General features: G+C 41.1%; 1 protein-coding gene across 2 annotated transcripts; it reads right to left on the reverse strand.

Annotated features, from left to right (window-relative positions):
* Positions 1-889: 889 nt before the first annotated feature.
* On the reverse strand, positions 890-18,527 carry LOC133634639 (cleavage and polyadenylation specificity factor subunit 5). 2 transcript variants are annotated; one of them, XM_062027442.1, is made up of 7 exons: positions 18,203-18,523; positions 17,391-17,591; positions 17,261-17,324; positions 12,850-12,939; positions 1,686-1,761; positions 1,483-1,597; positions 890-1,270 (listed from the first exon to the last, which is right to left on the reverse strand). In XM_062027442.1, the coding sequence occupies exons 1-7, from the start codon at positions 18,322-18,324 to the stop codon at positions 1,249-1,251; spliced, it is 690 nt and encodes a 229-aa protein (XP_061883426.1). In that variant the 5' UTR covers positions 18,325-18,523; the 3' UTR covers positions 890-1,248. The 2 variants fall into 2 exon arrangements, with proteins under 2 accessions (XP_061883426.1, XP_061883427.1); XM_062027443.1 differs by lacking the exon at positions 12,850-12,939 and having other exon boundaries at positions 18,203-18,527.
* Between the last annotated feature and the right edge of the window lie 870 nt (positions 18,528-19,397).

Consider the following 19,397-nt stretch of genomic DNA (forward strand, 5'->3'; position numbering starts at 1 on the left):
CAGACACGTACAAAATGAAAGCAACGGAGCGCTCCCAAATAACTTTTTAAGCTTTAGGTTTTGGGGAAAGTAGCAAGTCATGTCAAGTCAAAAGGCTCAAGTCCAAGTGAAGTCACAAGTCATTGATGTTAAAGTCTAAGTCGAGTTGCAAGTCTCTTTACATTTTGTCGAGTCTAAAGTCATCAAATTCATGACTCGAGTCTGACTCGAGTCCAAGTCATGTGACTCGAGTCCACACCTCTGTATATTTGTATCATGAATCAATTTAAGTGGACCCCGACTTGAACAAGTTGAAAAACTTATTCGGGTGTTACCATTTAGTGGTCAATTGTACGGAATATGTACTTCACTGTGCAACCTACTAATAAAAGTCTCAATCAATCAATCAATACGCGTTTAAAATGGTAAGTGTATAGTAAACTTACATTTGCTAAAACATTGTCCCACATGCTGTTTTTTTTACAAGAAACATCCCCCATTGTAAATGAATGTACCGGACAGATGTTCCTCCCGTATTTCGTGTTAACATGCCTTCTCAGTGAGTGCGGTTAAGGGATTTGCAGCTAATATTTGAATAAAAACTAAGTGATTGTTGTCACTTAACAATTTAGGCAGCTCAGAGAAACTGTGATTTATATGAATGTTACATTCACACAGAGCTCTGCAAACTGCATTTTTTTAAATGTATATTGCCCTTCACATTAAACATGAGCATCGTACATTAGCCCACTGCTACCCCAGCTGATTTTTAAAAAAGTGCAGCACCTCATATTTCACATAAACCGTTGTATTATGCACCATTGTTAACACTACCAAAGATGTCAAAAATGTCTATAAACATTAAGCAATTACATTTTCTCAGCAAATTTTATAAAAACATATGCAAATACATATTCAAATTTTTTTATTAAAAGAAAAAAACAATACAGTTTAAAATAACAGCAAACACAATGTTATGGTTGGTGTTAATCAAACCTTTTTTGAGAAGGCTTAAAATCAGAAGTGAACATAATGCAAAAGAAATGTGTCTACAACAAAAACTAGCAGTTTATCAAGATAAAAAAAAACATTTGTTTTTCCGCTAACCATCCCTGTGGACTGTCAGAATATTCAGTACGGGACACATTTCTCTGATGTAAAAGTAGAGCCCAAGATGAGAAGTGTATTTCTCCATATTTGTCGCTCATCTTCTCATCAAGTTTCACTTTGACTGAGCTGCACTCACAGAGACAGCCAGATGAACTTCAATTAGTTGTAAAGGAAGTTGAACCTGTGGAAAAAATAAGGGAAAGTGTTTAAGACTCAAGTCAGCAAAGATTCAGAACTTTCCAAATCTCAACTCTAACAGCCGTGCATATTTACATCGTATGGACTTGGATTGTCTACTATACTCATAAAACAAGAGAATAGCAAGGAATACACTCTTTAAGTGTGCTTGAAAAATTTACAATTGCTCAACTTGCATTAATCTCAAAACATTACCGGCTAAGTAGCTGCGGTAAACTGGAAATGATGGGTCCGTATCCAGGGGCGTTGTCGTAAAGCTCGAACAATGGAGCTGCCACCAGTTTGTAATTTTTCGGAACAGCAAATAGTGCTGTAAAAAATTAATCAAAGAAGCCTCATATTTTCATTCATGATTTGTCATTAATTCGGCTTCAAGACCAAAACAAAGTATACCTTACCCTTTTCCTGCAGCTGAACCAGGAACAGTTTTTTATGCTCCTTAGGTTTGGTAATGTGAGCTGGAATGTAAGGATACTGCAAGACAAAAACAAAAGAGTGTCCAAAAGCAACTCATTTTGCTACCAAGGGTAGGGTGGTTGATAGGGGCCACCTCGCAGCAATGTCTTAAACACACACAAAACATACCCAATACAGGGAAAACCAAACAGAAGTACGATGAAACCGGAAGTTTGCATACAACTAGGAAGTAAGCTCCATAGATGTGAATGCTGCCTCTGACGCTGCAGCCCATTGGAACGATGTGTCAATGCGGCCGCCATCTTGAGCAGGGGGAAGCAGTGCCCATTAACAGCATAGAGGCTGGAATATATTCTCTCATAGCATACAGTATCTTGCACCCCTCCCCACGGCGTCTTGTTTGATTTATAGTTCTTCCCTAAGGGTGGTGCCAAACTTGTAATTCTCTTCCAAAACACTAAGGGGCAATGTCTCCAGAAAGAGCAACTGCAGACTAGATACTGTGTATTTCTTTCCTTTGACGAGTGACTATATACAACCACTGAATGCAGCTGAGATAGGCTCCAGCACCCCCGGCAACCCCGAGAGGGACAAGCGGTAGGAAATGGATGGATGGGTGAACCACAAAATCGAAAAATTTGTCTACACTGGAAATAATCATTCACAATAACCAGGTTACTTTTAATGGACATTTTACTTATAAACCTTTGTGAAGATGGACTGTGCAACTTCTGAACAAGTCGCGGCACAGGACGTTGTTTACAACGATATTCAGTCATTCGGGACATGGGACAAAAGAGATCCAACATGTAATTGTAAATAAAGAAAACATTTAAATAACTATTTAAGTTAACGTCATGTTGGTGTTTATCTCTATGGTCATGTTCAGAGTTCACAAATGTTTGTAAATATACCGTGCCTGAAATATTTTTGACGTAAAATGAAAAGTATTGTGTGTGAGAGAAAAAGACGTGTGTGCATGAGAAAGAATGTGTTGGAATTGCACCTGTTAGCACAAAATTTGTAATAAAAGTTAAGTGTTGTACTTTCACTTTGTGACTTCTTCCGGATTCATCAACAACACAATAAGCTAAAAAAACATACATTCAGTAATTATTTTTAGAGCGCACCAAGATTAAATACACAATAACAGTTTTTATGCAAATATTTAATCACTGTGGTTTTATTTCACACAACAACTTGTGCATTTTAAGCACAAGATGGCGGCGCTTCACGGCGGCAGCTTCTTGCGAGCGCTCCTGGAAGTGTAGACCGATTTGGCAAAAATACCCCTCAATTCAGTCAATTTCATGGCTGGCTCACAGCGTGTTCACTCCGTGATCACTTACGACGACTTACGATTCTGGATGTGGAGAGATCGGGCCATTTTGGGCTGAAAGATGCGTGTACGGTGGACCTACTCGCTAGCTTGGGAATTCTTCGCGAGCTACATCCAGCAGTGGCCTTTGAAGCAGCGGCGTCCACTACCAGCGGAGACCGTCAACGAAAGAGACGTAAGCGGTGCGCTCGGAAACAGAAGCGGGGGTGTCGGGCGGGGCTAACAACAAAGCTAAAGGCGTTGTTGTTAGCGGGGCTAACGAAAAAGCTAAATGCTAATCCACAAAGAAGCGCTAATAAGGAGTCTGTTAAGATAGAACTAGCCAGCGCCAGGCTGGATAATCCCTGCACACATAGCAATTCTCTTAGAATAATATACAACTCACATAATGTTTTTTCTGCGTCAGAGGTGGACATGCATTTTACTGAGGTGGCAAACAATCTAAAAATTCCTGTCATATCAATTCCTAGATATGGTTTAAATTATTTAAAGTGCATTACGCATAATAAACGTAACATTATTAATATTGCTACTACGGATACTTTCAACAAAAACTCCTCAAAACAGCCCACTACCTATAATATGGGCTTTTAAAACATAAGGTCATTGTCTTCCAAAACGTTATTAGTTAATGAAGTCATTAGAGACAACAATCTTGATGTCGTTGGTCTAGCCGAGACCTGGCTCAAACCAGACAAATTTTTTGCGCTGGGTGAGGCGTCTCCTCCTGGCTATACGGGAACGCATATTGCCCGTCCCATTAAAAGGGGTGGGGGTGTTGCACTAATATACAACAAAAACTTTAGCCTTACCTCGGACCTAAATAACAAATATAACTCGTTTGAGGTGTTTACTGTGAGGTTTGTCACACCGCTGCCTCTGCACCTGGCTGTCATCTACCGCCCCCCAGGGCCCTATTCGGACTTTATCAATGAATTTTCAGAGTTCGTTGCTGATCTAGTGACGCACGCCGACAATATAATCATAATGGGAGACTTTAACATCCATATGAATACCCCATCGGACCCTCCATGCGTGGCGCTCCAGACTATAATTGATAGCTGTGGTCTTACACAAATAATAAATGAACCCACGCATCGCAACGGTAATACGATAGATCTAGTGCTCGTCAGGGGTGTCACCACCTCCAAAGTTACGATACTCCCGTACACTAAAGTAATGTCCGATCATTACCTTATAAAATTCGAAATTCTGACTCATTGTCAACAAACTAATAATAATAATAATAATAACTACTATAGCAGCCGCAACATTAATGCTGCCACAACGACGACTCTTACTGACCTACTGCCTTCGGTAATGGCACCATTCCCAAATTATGTGGCTCTATTGATAACCTCACTAACAACATTAACGACGCCCTGCGCGACACCATTGATAGTGTAGCACCGCTAAAGCTAAAAAGGGCCCCTAAAAGGCGTACCCCATGGTTTACAGAAGAAACTAAAGCCCAGAAATTATCATGTAGAAAGCTGTAACGCAAATGGCGTGCGACTAAACTTTAGGTTTTCCATCAAGCATGGAGTGATAGTTTAATAACTTATAAACGCATGCTTACCTCAGCAAAAGCTAAATATTACTCAAATCTCATCCACCTCAACAAAAATGATCCTACATTTTTGTTTAGTACAGTAGCATCGCTAACCCAACAAGGGACTCCTCCCAGTAGCTCCACCCACTCAGCAGATGACTTTATGAATTTCTTTAATAAGAAAATTGAAGTCATTAGAAAAGAGATTAAAGACAATGCATCTCAGCTACAACTGGGTTCTATTAACAAAGATACGACTGTATATACGACGGACACTGCCCTCCAAAATAGTTTCTCCCTTTTTGATGAAATAACATTGGAGGAATTGTTCAAATGTGTAAATGGGACAAAACAAACAACATGTTTACTTGACCCAATTCCTGGGAAACTTATCAAGGAGCTTTTTGTTTTATTAGGTCCATCAGTGTTAAATATTATAAACTTATCACTTTCCTCTGGTACTGTTCCCCTAGCATTCAAAAAAGCGGTTATTCATCCTCTACTCAAAAGACCTAACCTCGATCCTGACCTCATGGTGAACTACCGGCCGGTGTCCCACCTTCCGTTTATCTCGAAAATCCTCGAAAAAATTGTTGCACAGCAGCTAAATGAACACTTAGCGTCTAACAATCTCTGTGAACCTTTTCAATCAGGTTTCAGGGCAAATCACTCTACAGAGACAGCCCTCGCAAAAATGACTAATGATCTATTGCTAACGATGGATTCTGATGCGTCATCTATGTTGCTGCTTCTTGATCTTAGCGCCGCTTTCGATACTGTTGATCATAATATTTTATTAGAGCGTATCAAAACGCATATTGGGATGTCAGACTTAGCCTTGTCTTGGTTTAACTCTTATCTTACTGACAGGATGCAGTGTGTCTCCCATAACAATGTGACCTCGGACTATGTTAAGGTAACGTGCGGAGTTCCCCAGGGTTCGGTTCTTGGCCCTGCACTCTTTAGTATTTACATGCTGCCGCTAGGTGACATCATACGCAAATACGGTGTTAGCTTTCACTGTTATGCGGATGACACCCAACTCTACATGCCCCTAAAGCTGACCAACACGCCGGATTGTAGTCAGCTGGAGGCGTGTCTTAATGAAATTAAACAATGGATGTCCGCTAACTTTTTGCAACTCAACGCTAAGAAAACGGAAATGCTGATTATCGGTCCTGCTCAACACCGATATCTATTTAATAATACCACCTTAACATTTGACAACCAAACAATTAAACAAGGCGACTCGGTAAAGAATCTAGGTATTATCTTCGACCCAACTCTCTCGTTTGAGTCACACATTAAGAGTGTTACTAAAACGGCCTTCTTTCATCTCCGTAATATCGCTAAAATTCGTTCCATTTTGTCCACAAACGATGCTGAGATCATTATCCATGCGTTCGTTACATCTCGTCTCGATTACTGTAACGTTTTATTTTCGGGCCTCCCTATGTCTAGCATTAAAAGATTACAGATGGTACAAAATGCGGCTGCTAGACTTTTGACAAAAACAAGAAAGTTTGATCATATTACGCCTATACTGGCTCACTTGCACTGGCTTCCTGTGCACCTAAGATGCGACTTTAAGGTTTTACTACTTACGTATAAAATACTACACGGTCAAGCTCCTGCTTATCTTGCCGATTGTATTGTACCATATGTCCCGGCAAGGAATCTGCGTTCAAAGAACTCCGGCTTATTAGTGATTCCCAGAGCCCAAAAAAAGTCTGCAGGCTATAGAGCGTTTTCTATTCGGGTTCCAATATTATGGAATGCCCTCCCGGTAAAAGTTAGAGATGCTACCTCAGTAGAAGCATTTAAGTCTCATCTTAAAACTCATTTGTATACTCTAGCCTTTAAATAGACTCCCTTTTTAGACCAGTTGATCTGCCGTTTCTTTTCTTTTCTTTTCTACTCTGTTCCGGGGTGGACCGCTAGCCTGTTCATCGGATGGGGACATCTCTACGCTGCTGACCCGTCTCCGCTCGGGATGGTTCCTGCTGGCCCCACCATGGACTGGACTTTCGCTGATGTGTTGGACTTTCACAATATTATGTCAGACCCACTCGACATCCATTGCTTTCGGTCTCCCCTAGAGGGGGGGGGGGTTACCCACATATGCGGTCCTCTCCAAGGTTTCTCATAGTCATTCACATTGACGTCCCACTGGGGTGAGTTTTCCTTGCCCGTATGTGGGCTCTGTACCGAGGATGTCGTTGTGGCTTGTACAGCCCTTTGAGACACTTGTGATTTAGGGCTATATAAATAAACATTGATTGATTGATTGAAGTCTGCTCGCCTGTGTTCAGGGACCCTCCCTGGCAAAAACTGACTAATCACAGCTCTGCGTCCTGCGTCACCGGCGACGCAAACCTAGGATTTTTGGGAGGTGTACGTAGTCTACGCGGGGGGCTACGCAGGGGGAGAAGGGACAACGGCGTCGCTTACGCAAGTTACGCGAGAGTATACACCAAGCTTTAACCAACTGAGACAGAGGTCTACCAATGGTCAAAACAAAGCTAAACAAATGTACACTGGTCTGACGCAAACCCTGCTCAAGATGGTAGCCCTATTGAAGTGTCTGACAAGCCTGAAATCGACATCTATGTATAATAGATATGAGTAAGCCCTAGCAGTGGCGCAAATAGATGAGCGAGATGGCCAGAAAAAAGCTGGTGCAGTGAAAAGGTAAATTTTCTGTATTAAAACCTTTTTTTACACAATATTAGCGAGCTACCGTTTTATTGAGTTGTAATTTCCCAGTATTGGATGTGTTTTAGGGGTTTGTGTGTGTTTTGGACACTGCTGTGCATTTACTACACACTTGTATTGTGTTTTGTGAAGTTGCATGTGTTTTGGCGGTTTGACCTTGGACTTCCACTGGATGCGTAATGGCTGCGGAACGGCGGCTGTTTCTTTTAGTTTCCATTCAAGTCAATGTGTCGATTTCCACTGCTGCTGAACCCATTGCGCACAATGTGGCACCATGCCGGGTGCCATCCCGCATACCTGCGCTAAATATACACAGAGCTTCTTCTATATTTGCCCGACTGTTAAATAAGGCGTATCAATTTATTTAAAATCTGCTTGTGTGGGACCTTCTCTCCCACACAAGCATGAAAGACGAGCGTGGTATCTACCGAGCTAAAAGCCCGGGCCATCAACCCGATAGCCAGCACTGCTCTTGAGGTTGTCAGAGAGTGAGATTTATACATATGCATAAACAAAAAATTAATTCTCCGGTTGACTTTCATAATAAAATACTCGTGTTTAAGTCAGATCATATTATAAACTTTAAAACATTGTAATGGGCAAGCCAGACCTGAAGTCAATTTGTCATGTCCACAAATTGATGAGGACATGCTAATTCGGGACGTCCAAAATCAATTAATCATTTTACAGGCATATTCTGGACAGCTATATGGGGGCCTGTGTCAAATACCAGGGTCAAGGAAGCAGGAGCAGGTTTAATGAGAGTTGAATGATGTGTGTGTGTGTGTGTGTGTGTGTGTGTGTGTGTACGTTTGCCAGGGATGATGTTACTGTTGTGTTGTTACTACAAATAAAGAAACAATTACTGTCATCTGTTCCACAAGTCAAGTTAATGCCACCTGTGGGTATTGATGGACGGCAAAGCTCGAAAACGGCCTTCATTCATCTCCGTAATATCGCTAAAATTTGTTCCATTTTGTCCAGTAGCAACGCTGAGATCATTATTCATACGTTCGTTACATCTGGTCTTGATTACTGTAACATATTATTAAAGATTACAGTTGGTACAAAATGCAACTGCTAGACTTTTGACAAGAACAAGAAAGTTTGATCATACAAACCCTGTTTCCATACGAGTTGGGAAATTGTGTTAGATGTAAATATAAACGGAATACAATGATTTGCAAATCCTTTTCAACCCATATTCAATTGAATGCACTACAAAGACAAGATATTTGATGTTCAAACTCAAACTTAGAATTTCATGGCTGCAACACGTGCCAAAGTAGTTGGGAAAGGGCATGTTCACCACTGTGTTACATGGCCTTTCCTTTTAACAACACTCAGTAAACGTTTGGGAACTGAGGAGACACATTTTTTAAGCTTCTCAGGTGGAATTCTTTCCCATTCTTGCTTGATGTACAGCTTAAGTTGTTCAACAGTCCGGGGGTCTCCGTTGTGGTATTTTAGGCTTAATAATGCGCCACACATTTTCAATGGGAGACAGGTCTGGACTACAGGCAGGCCAGTCTAGTACCCGCACTCTTTTACTATGAAGCCACGTTGATGTAACACGTGGCTTGGCATTGTCTTGCTGAAATAAGCAGGGGCGTCCATGGTAACGTTGCTTGGATGGCAACATATGTTGCTCCAAAACCTGTATGTATCTTTCAGCATTAATGGCGCCTTCACAGATGTGTAAGTTACCCATGTCTTTCGGCACTAATACACCCCCATACCATCACAGACGCTGGCTTTTCAACTTTGTGCCTATAACAATCTGGATGGTTCTTTTCCTCTTTGGTCCGGAGGACACGACGTCCACAGTTTCCAAAAACAATTTCAAATGTGGACTCGTCAGACCACAGAACACTTTTCCACTTTGTATCAGTCCATCTTAGATGAGCTCAGGCCCAGCGAAGCTGACGGCGTTTCTGGGTGTTGTTGATAAACGGTTTTCGCCTTGCATAGGAGAGTTTTAACTTGCACTTACAGATGTAGCGACCAACTGTAGTTACTGACAGTGGGTTTCTGAAGTGTTCCTGAGCCCATTTGGTGATATCTTTTACACACTGATGTCGCTTGTTGATGCAGTACAGCCTGAGGGATCGAAGGTCACGGGCTTAGCTGCTTGCGTGCAGTTATTTCTCTAGATTCTCTGAACCCTTTGATGATATTACGGACCGTAGATGGTGAAATCCCTAAATTCCTTGCAATGGCTGGTTGAGAAAGGTTTTTCTTTAACTGTTCAACAATTTGCTCACGCATTTGTTGACAAAGTGGTGACCCTCTCCCCCTCCTTGTTTGTGAATGACTGAGCATTTCATGGAATCTACTTTCATACCCAATCAAGGCACCCACCTGTTCCCAATTTGCCTGTTCACCTGTGGGATGTTCCAAATAAGTGTTTGATGAGCATTCCTCAACTTTATCAGTATTTATTGCCACCTTTCCCAACTTCTTTGTCACGTGTTGCTGGCATCAAATTCTAAAGTTAATGATTATTTGCAACAAAAAAAAAGTTTAACAGTTTGAACATCAAATATGTTGTCTTTGTAGCATATTACACTGAATATGGGTTAAAAATGATTTGCAAATCATTGTATTCCGTTTATATTTACATCTAACACAATTTCCCAACTCATATGGAAACGGGGTTTGTATTACGCCTATACTGGCTCACCTGCACTGGCTTCCTGTGCACTTAAGATGTGACTTTAAGGTTTTACTACTTACGTATAGAATACTAAAGCGTCTAGCTCCATCCTATCTTGCTGATTGCATTGTACCATATGTCCCGGGAAGAAATCTGCGTTCAAAGAACTCCTGCTTATTAGTGATCCCCAGAGCCCAAAAAAAGTCTGAGGGCTATAGAGCGTTTTCTATTCGGGCTCCAGTACTCTGGAATGCCCTCCCGGTAACAGTTACAGATGCTATCTCAGTAGAAGCATTTAAGTCCCGTCTTAAAACTCATTTGTATACTTTAGCCTTTAAATAGACCCCCTTTTAGACCAGTTGATCTGCCGTCTCTTTTCTGCTCGGCACAGATTCGGAGACCACAGGTGACGCGCTAGCTGTCCAAAGTCGGGACCCAGGGTGGACCACTCATCTGTGCATCAGTTGGGGACGTCTCTGCGCTGCTGACCTGTCTCCACTCAAGATGATCTCCTGCTGGCCCCACTATGGACTGGACTCTCACACTATTTTGCTAGATCCACTCGACATTCATTACACCAGTCGCCCAGGGGGGGACGAGGGGGTCCCCACATCTGCGGTCCCCTCCAAGGTTTCTCATTGTAATCCCATTGGGTTGAGTTTTTTCTTGCCTTGATGTGGGATCTGAGCCGATGATGTCGTTGTGGCTTGTGCAGCCCTTTGAGACACTCGTGATTTAGGGCTATATAAATAAACTTTAATTGATTGATTGAGATGTTTCGCGGTGTTGCTGTTCAGCGGCCGTTACATACAGTCGTGGTCAAAAGTGTACATATACTTGTAAAGAACATAATGTCATGGCTGTCTTGAGTTTCCAATAATTTCTACAACTCTTATTTTTTTGTGATAGAGTGATTGGAGCACATACTTGTTTGTCACGAAAAACATTAATGAAGTTTGGTTCTTTTATGAATTTATTATGGGTCTACTGAAAATGTGACCAAATCTGCTGGGTCAAAAATATACATACAGCAATGTTAATAGTTGGTTCCATGTCCCTTGGCAAGTTTCACAGCAATAAGGCGCTTTTGGTAGCCATCCATAAGCTTCTGGTTGAATTTTTGACCACTCCTCTTGGCAAAATTGGTGCAGTTCAGCTAAATTTGTTGGTTTTCTGACATGGACTTGTTTCTTCAGCATTGTCCACATGTTCTCAATGGGGTTTAAGTCAGGACTTGGGAAGGCCATTTTAAAACCTTAATTCTAGCCTGATTTAGCCATTCCTCTATCACTTTTGACGTGTGTTTGGGGTCATTGTCCTGTTGGAACGCCGAACTGCGCCCAAAACCCAACATCCGGGCTGATGATTTTAGGTTGTCCTGAATAATTTGGAGGTAATCCTCCTTTTTCATTGTCCCATTTACTCTTTGTAAAGCACCAGTTCCATTAGCAGCAAAACAGGCCCAGAGCATAATACTACCACCACCATGCTTGACGGTAGGTTTGGTGTTCCTGGGATTAAAGGCCTCGCATTTTCTCCTCCAAACATATTGCTGGGTATTGTGGCCGAACAGCTCAATTTTTGTTTCATCTTACCACAGAACTTTCCTCCAGAAGGTTTTATCTTTGTCCATGTGATCAGCAGCAAAATTTAAACGAGCCTTAAGGTGTCGCTTTTGGAGCAAGGGTTTTCTTCTTTCATGGTAGCCTCTCAGTCCATGGCGATGCAAAACACGCTTGACTGTGGACGCTGACACCTGTGTCAATTCACCTGTGTCAATTCATTGCAGACCTGCTTTTTGGTGGTTCTCGTTTGACTCTTGATCATCCTGACCAATTTTCTCTCAGCAGCAGGTGATAGCTTGCATTTTCTTCCTGATCGTGGCAGTGACAAAACTGTGTCATGCACTTTATACTTACGAACAATTGTCTGCACAATTGCTCTTGGGACCTTAAGCTGCTTTAAAATGGCCCTAAGTGACTTTCCTGACTTGTTCAAGTCAATAATTAGTTTTTCCAGATCTGCGCAGAGTTCCTTTGACTTTCCCATTGTCACGTTTGTAACCGAGTCTAATGACTGCATCACATGAGCCCTATTTAAATGGCCTCAGAGAAGTAAACAGGTGTCGTCAATTATAATCATTCACATAAAGTTAAGAGGCCACGCCATGAAGCTAATTTCATTTGATTGTAACTTTTCTACATCACCAAAATTGATAATGTATGTTGCTGTATGTATACTTTTGACCAAGCAGATTTGGTCACATTTTCAGTAGACCCATAATAAATTCTTAAAAGAACCAAACTTCATGAATGTTTTTTGTGACAAACAAGTATGTGCTCCAATCACTATCACAAAAAAAATAAGAGTTGCAGAAATTATTGGAAACTCAAGACAGCCATGACATTATGTTCTTTACAAGTGTATGTAAACTTTTGACCACGACCATATATCAAATGGGCAGGACCTAGTTTATTTACTTCTGCTCCTCTGGAAAGACAGAATAAACTGTTTGTTTTTAGCTTTACTACAACTCCTCTTATCACATGATTACTCGCTGATTCATGAGATCTTGTAAAATACTCTGCTACTTTGATGCGTGGCAGATCCACATTAATGCGCATTAGAACGGCAGCGGGGACTGGCGGACGACAGAGACGTTCCGTGGCAGCGCTGTTTAGCAGCCGTTACGCATCCAGTGGAAATAACAGTGAGTGTGCCTTGGTCATAGCTGCGTGTTTGCCCCATTTGGCCGCACAGTAGAAATGTCACACGATTCCACATTCTGGGTTTCCTGACAATAACAACATTTTCTCACTAGATAGTTAGATAAGACTAAATCTGAAACTATTGCTATAAATCTTGTGGATGGAATGTACAGACCTGTGGAGGCTCAAAGTTAGGGCGCCACCAGTTGCCAATGCTGTCGTCAATTGCCCACTCCTGTTTCACTCCATCTTGCCGTCCAAGAATCTAATGGGCAATTAAGTAACAATATCAACACTGCAATCAATGCAGACAAACAGACAGCATAACCTGTAACTAAGGATGGGAATTGATAACATTTTTCCAGTTCCAATTCCACTTTCGATTCTGCTTAACAATTTGGTTCCTTAACGGTGCTCTTATCGAATGTTATTTGGGGAAAAAAAGAAAAAAAGGTGGAATAGCCTAATTTTGTTTAGTTTGGAGGTAACATGACCTTGGAAAGCCTACAGTGAGGTCACATACGTAGCATAGAAGAAAAAAAATTTACTTAAAGTAATAAAAAATTTAATAGTAGAATTTAACAAAATAAATAATGTAGAAATGACAAGAATGTAACATGTGATATTAACTTATTACATGCAATGTGAGATATGTCAAGCCATTATAGGTTATAATTTTGAAAATTGTGGCTTATAGTTTATGCAAACCTTTAATTGAAAATCTCAGAAAATGTGGTGTTTCAAAAAGTGTAAGCCAAGATCACCAAAATTATAAAGGCTTGACATATCTCACTTCGCATGTAATAAGTTAATATCACATATTAGTTTCATATTTGAAGTTAATTGGTGACATAAATTGACTTGTCTACAATATTCACATTTTTTTAGTTTAACCTGTATAATATAATGACTTAGAGCAAATCTGGTGCAGTCAACTTCTCTGACTACAATTGAACGTTCACCAACTGAAAATTAGGAGTGTCTACTGTAGCAAATTGACCACAAACTTAGTCGCTGCTCCGTGACGTTCGTCTAGCGGCAGACGTGAACTGGAGCGGGAACAGCCCGCCACGGAGCCGGTCAAAATCTGTTTCTCATCATCTACAAAACCCAAAACCAGTGAAGTTGGCACGTTGTGTAAATCGTAAATAAAAACAGAATACAATGATTTGCAAATCCTTTTCAACCTATATTCAATTGAATAGACTGCAAAGACAAAACTTTGTTATGTTTTGCAAACATTAGCTTATTTGGAATTTGATGCCTGCAACATGTTTCAAAAAATCTGGCACAAGTGGCAAAAAGACTGAAAAAGTTGAGGAATGCTCATCAAACACTTATTTGGAACATCCTACATGTGAACAGGCTAATTGGGAACAGGTGGGTGCCATGATTGGATATAAAAGCAGCTTCCATGAAATGCTCAGTCATTCACAAACAGGGATGGGGCAAGGGTCACCACTTTGTGAACAAATGCGTGAGCAAATTGTCGAACAGTTTAAGAACAACATTTCTCAATGAACTATTGCAAGGAATTTAGGGATTTCACCATCTACAGTCCGTAATATCAACGATAGGTTCAGAGAATCTGGAGAAATCATTGCGCGTAAGAGGCAAAGCTGAAACTCAACATTAAATGCCTGTGACCTTCGATCCCTCAGGCATCAAAAACCGACATCAGTGTGTAAAGGATATCATGGGCTCAGGAACACTTCAGAAAACCACTGTCAGTAACTACAGTTTGTTGCTACATCAGTAAGTGCAAGTTAAAACTCTACTATGCAAAGCGAAAGCCATTTATCAACAACACCCAAAAACACCACGGCTTCGCTAGGCCCGAGCTCATCTACGATGGACTGATGCAAAGTGGAAAAGTGTTCTGTGGTCTGACAAGTCCACATTTCAAATTGTTTTTGGAAACTGTGGACGTCGTGTCGTCCGGAACAAAGAGGAAAAGAACCATCTGGATTGTTCGAGGCGCAAAGTTCAAAAGCCAGCATCTGTGATGGTATGGGGGTGTATTAGTGCCCAAGGCATGGGTAATTTACACATCTGTGAAGGCACCATTAATGCTGAAAGGTACATACAGGTTTTAGAGCAACATAGTTTGCCATCCAAGCAACGTTATCATATCTTATTTCGGCAAGACAATGCCAAGCCACGTGGTACAACAGCGTGGCTTCATAGTAAAAGAGTGCGAGTACTAGACTGGCCTGCTTGTAGTCCAGACCTGTCTCCCGTTGAAAATGTGTGGCGCAATATAAAGCCTAAAATACCCCGGACTGTTGAACAACTTAAGTTGTACATCAAGCAAGAATGGGAAAATAATCACACCTGAAAAGAGTGTTGTTAAAAGGAAAGGCCATGTAACACAGTGGTAAAAATGCCCCTGTGCCAACTTTCTTGCAATGTGTTGCTGCCATAAGAGTTAATGATTATTTGCAAAACAAAAATTAAGTTTCTCAGTTCAAAAATTAAATATCTTGTCATTGCAGTCTGTGTAATTGAATATAAGTTGAAAAGGATAGGTTGATTGGCAACACTAAATTGTCCCTAGTGTGTGAATGTGTGTGTGAATGTTGCCTGTCTATCTGTGTTGGCCCTGCGATGAGGTGGCGAATTGTCCAGGGTGTACCCTGCCTACCGCCAGAATGCAGCTGAGATAAGCTGCAGCACCCCCCGCGACCCAGAAAGGACAAGCGGTAGAAAATGGATGAATAACAAGGATTTGCAAATCATTGTATTGTTTTTATTTACAAATTACACAACGTGCCAACTTCACTGGTTTTGGGTTTTGTAAATGAGAAGGCATTCATTTCAATTTACCAAATTAACGGTAACATGATAGGCGGTGAGTTAAAGGCCTACTGAAACCCACTACTACCGACCACGCAGTCTGATAGTTTATATATCAATGATGAAATCTTAACATTGCAACACATGCCAATACGGCCGGTTTAACTTATAAAGTGCAATTTTAAATTTCCCGCGAAACTTCCGGTTGAAAACGTCTATGTATGATGACGTATGCGCGTGACGTCAATCATTGAAACGGAAGTATTCGGACACCATTGTATCCAATACAAAAAGCTCTGTTTTCATCGCAAAATTACACAGTATTCTGGACATCTGTGTTGGTGAATCTTTTGCAATTTGTTTAATGAACAATGAAGACTGCAAAGAAGAAAGCTGTAGGTGGGATCGGTGTATTAGCGGCTGGCTGCAGCAACACAAACAGGAGGACTTTGACTTGGATAGCAGACGCGCTATCCGACGCTAGCCGCCGACCGCATCGATGATCGGGTGAAGTCCTTCGTCGCTCCGTCGATCGCTGGAACGCAGGTGAGCACGGGTGCTGATGAGCAGATGAGGGCTGGCTGGCGTAGGTGGATAGCTAATGTTTTTAGCATAGCTCTGTGAGGTCCCGTAGCTAAGTTAGCTTCAATGGCATCGTTAGCAACAGCATTGTTAAGCTTTGCCAGGCTGGAAAGCATTAACCGTGTAGTTACAGGTCCATGGTTTAATAGTATTGTTGATTTTCTGTCTATCCTTCCAGTCAGGGGTTTATTTCTTTTGTTTCTATCTGCAGTTAAACCCGATGCTATCACGTTAGCTCCGTAGCTAAAGTGCTTCGCCGATGTATTGTCGTGGAGATAAAAGTCACTGTGAATGTCCATTTCGCGTTCTCGACTCTCATTTTCAAGAGGATATAGTATCCGAGGTGGTTTAAAATACAAATCCGTGATCCACAATAGAAAAAGGACAAAGTGTGGAATCCAATGAGCCTGTACCTAAGTTACGGTCAGAGTGAAAAAAGATACGTACTGCACTGCACTCTAGTCCTTCACTCTCACGTTCCTCATCCACGAATCTTTCATCCTCGCTCAAATTAATGGGGTAATCGTCGCTTTCTCGGTCCGAATCGCTCTCGCTGCTGGTGTAAACAATGGGGAAATGTGAGGAGCCTTTCAACCTGCGACGTCACGCTACTTCCGGTACAGGCAAGGCTTTTTTTTATCAGCGACCAAAAGTTGCGAACTTTATCGTCGATGTTCTCTACTACATCCTTTCAGCAAAAATATGGCAATATCGCGAAATGATCAAGTATGACACATATAATGGATCTGCTATCCCCGTTTAAATAAAAAAAATTCATTTCAGTAGGCCTTTAATACCTGCTGTATTCAGATGACGTGCTAGCATTACTGGTGCCTGGGATGAGATTGGAGCGGTTAAAAAACGTGACTTTCATTCACGCTTGTGTGTTCAAATGTTCCAGCATATTGCTCATCTGTTCTCCTCTTGATGAAATAGCAGCCTTATAATTATTACAAGTAGCGCTATTGCAATCTTTTCTCGTAAAATGTTTGCGTTTGTTTCGACCAGGCAACGCCATCTTGAAATCTAACATCACTACACAGCACGCACGTGTTGTAATGACGCCATCCCCACACAGAAGCATTAATTAGAGAATTGCTTGAAAAAATTGCAAGCGATTCCAAGGAATTGATACACTGGGAACCGGTTCTGAACAAGAACCAGTTTTTTAATTCCCATCCCTACTGTAACTGTGCCAATTTAGATACCTCGGTCATCAGGCGTTTCAAACCCACCACCTCATCTTCTCCAGCACTCAACTCACCACCAGGCCTGCAGGAGAAAAACAAAACATCAGACAACACCTCGGGTTGACTCCTCTGAACAAGAACACCTCACAGCTTGAAGAAAGTGGTGCCCAGCTGAAGAAGTAAAACATGTGGGAGCCTGTGCTCGTGGACAATGAGGACACCCTCCACTGTCCTCCTCATTCCTTGCTTGTCAAACTCATCACGCATCCGCTGGAACCTGGCCGCCACAGAGTTGTCCTTCTCATACAGGGGCTCCTTGGTCCCAAACGTGTAGTTAGTGAGAGGGTATCTGAAAACACATATGACGGGCCATCATGACGCTATCGGAATGAAAAATTATCAGCTCCATTTTCATTTAATTGTTTCCACCGCAGGTCAGAAAGTGAATATAACATAACATATTTTAATGCGTACTATCGAGACCCCAGAAACTCTCAGTTGTTCTTGATTTTTTTTCCAAAAATTTGGGTCACAAATTAATATTTATATACATGAATTGTATATATTATTAGAAACAAAACTCAATATGACAGTACACAACTGCAAACTACAACCACATGAATAAATCAACACCTAAGTAATGAAACTCATTGTAAAAGCATAACGATGCATTTTAAATTTGACTCCCCCTTTGAAATGTATGACAACTAAAGTATATAATTCAAGGCCAGAATGTAAAAACATCAAATTAACTAAAATAATGATTCTTAAAAAATAACAGCCACATCTATCAATCAACAATTACATCCGAGGCTACGTGCAGCCAATTAATAATGGCGTGGCACTGCTTTGCAACGCTTGGTATACATTTAAATGCTTGATTTGAACAATGTACACATTTAGTCTCATTTTATTATGTTTAAATTATTAATGTACCCCACACATAAACGTATAACTCACAGGTTGATAGTTCTCTCCAGGGTGAGAGGCTTCGCCGGGGCAGGCATGTATTTGCTTCCAAACGGAGCGCTTCCACCGCGCGGCCAACCTGAGTTCGAGCGACTGGGAGGCACAACAGACATCGCTTATGTGCGCACAGTTAGGTTAAACCTCCCCGTAGATGTAATTCAATCTAAATCTGCTTTATATATCACAGGAAAATGTAGTTTACAACGCAAAAAGAAAATACTACAATGGAGAGAACACAACAATCACTCGACCGTCGTTCCCCTCGTCCCTCCTTTTCCGGGTGAAATGCTATTTTCTGCAGGGTGCTGCCGCCAGCGACACCTACTGGTTGGGATAATTAACACATTTCGTTAGGCACTTTGGGAAGCTCTTTTTGTTTTTTCTAAGTAGGCAGAAACCTGTTTTGGTAGTTGTTGGTTAAATATGTTGTATAAATATATAATATTTGTTTAAATATTGTGCATGTTATAAACAAAATGGACTGTTGTTTCATCTGACCCACCAGCAATCAATCCATTGATATTTTCTCAGTTGGGCTGCAACTTCGTATTTTTCGCCATAATGAGTCTCATAGTGGCGAAACGTGTTGCATACAGACAAAGTGCATATGTTCCGAATTAGCCTCTGGGAATGAACATAAATATTAATTAAATAGCTTTTTTATAACACTCGAGCCACGTTTCTCCATTTTGACAGGCATTTTAGCTAACAGCAGATGGCGGCTACTCGGGAGTACATGGAGAGTTTCAAAAACGCATATTTGGGGTTAAAACCATCTCCATCCACACAAGTGTAGTTTCAAAACTGTTTATATCTACACACAAACGCATACACTTGTATCATGCACATTTTGTCCAATCAGAAGGCTGAAAAAAGCAGCAATAGCTGACTTGGTGGCATTACAACTCTATTATGTTCAGGGGCGTCACAAACGGCTAACAAAGACTTAGAAATTATTAATTGTTATTATTATTATTTCAATCGGTTTATTTTCAATCTGTGTTCAGTACAACAACAAACATGGGTTTGCACAGTGACATTTTGTTTACAGCATCAACAAGAAACAATTACTTGGTGGATGGAAGCATCAAAGAATGCCGTCTGTTTTTAAGAGTGGCAAATCGGTCTATCACTCTGTTGTGACTCAGATGCTGAAGCTCGTTTTTTTCAATTGACATGACTGCAA

Source organism: Entelurus aequoreus, linkage group LG02 (genome assembly GCF_033978785.1).
Source record: "Entelurus aequoreus isolate RoL-2023_Sb linkage group LG02, RoL_Eaeq_v1.1, whole genome shotgun sequence".
NCBI classification, from domain to species: domain Eukaryota; kingdom Metazoa; phylum Chordata; class Actinopteri; order Syngnathiformes; family Syngnathidae; genus Entelurus; species Entelurus aequoreus.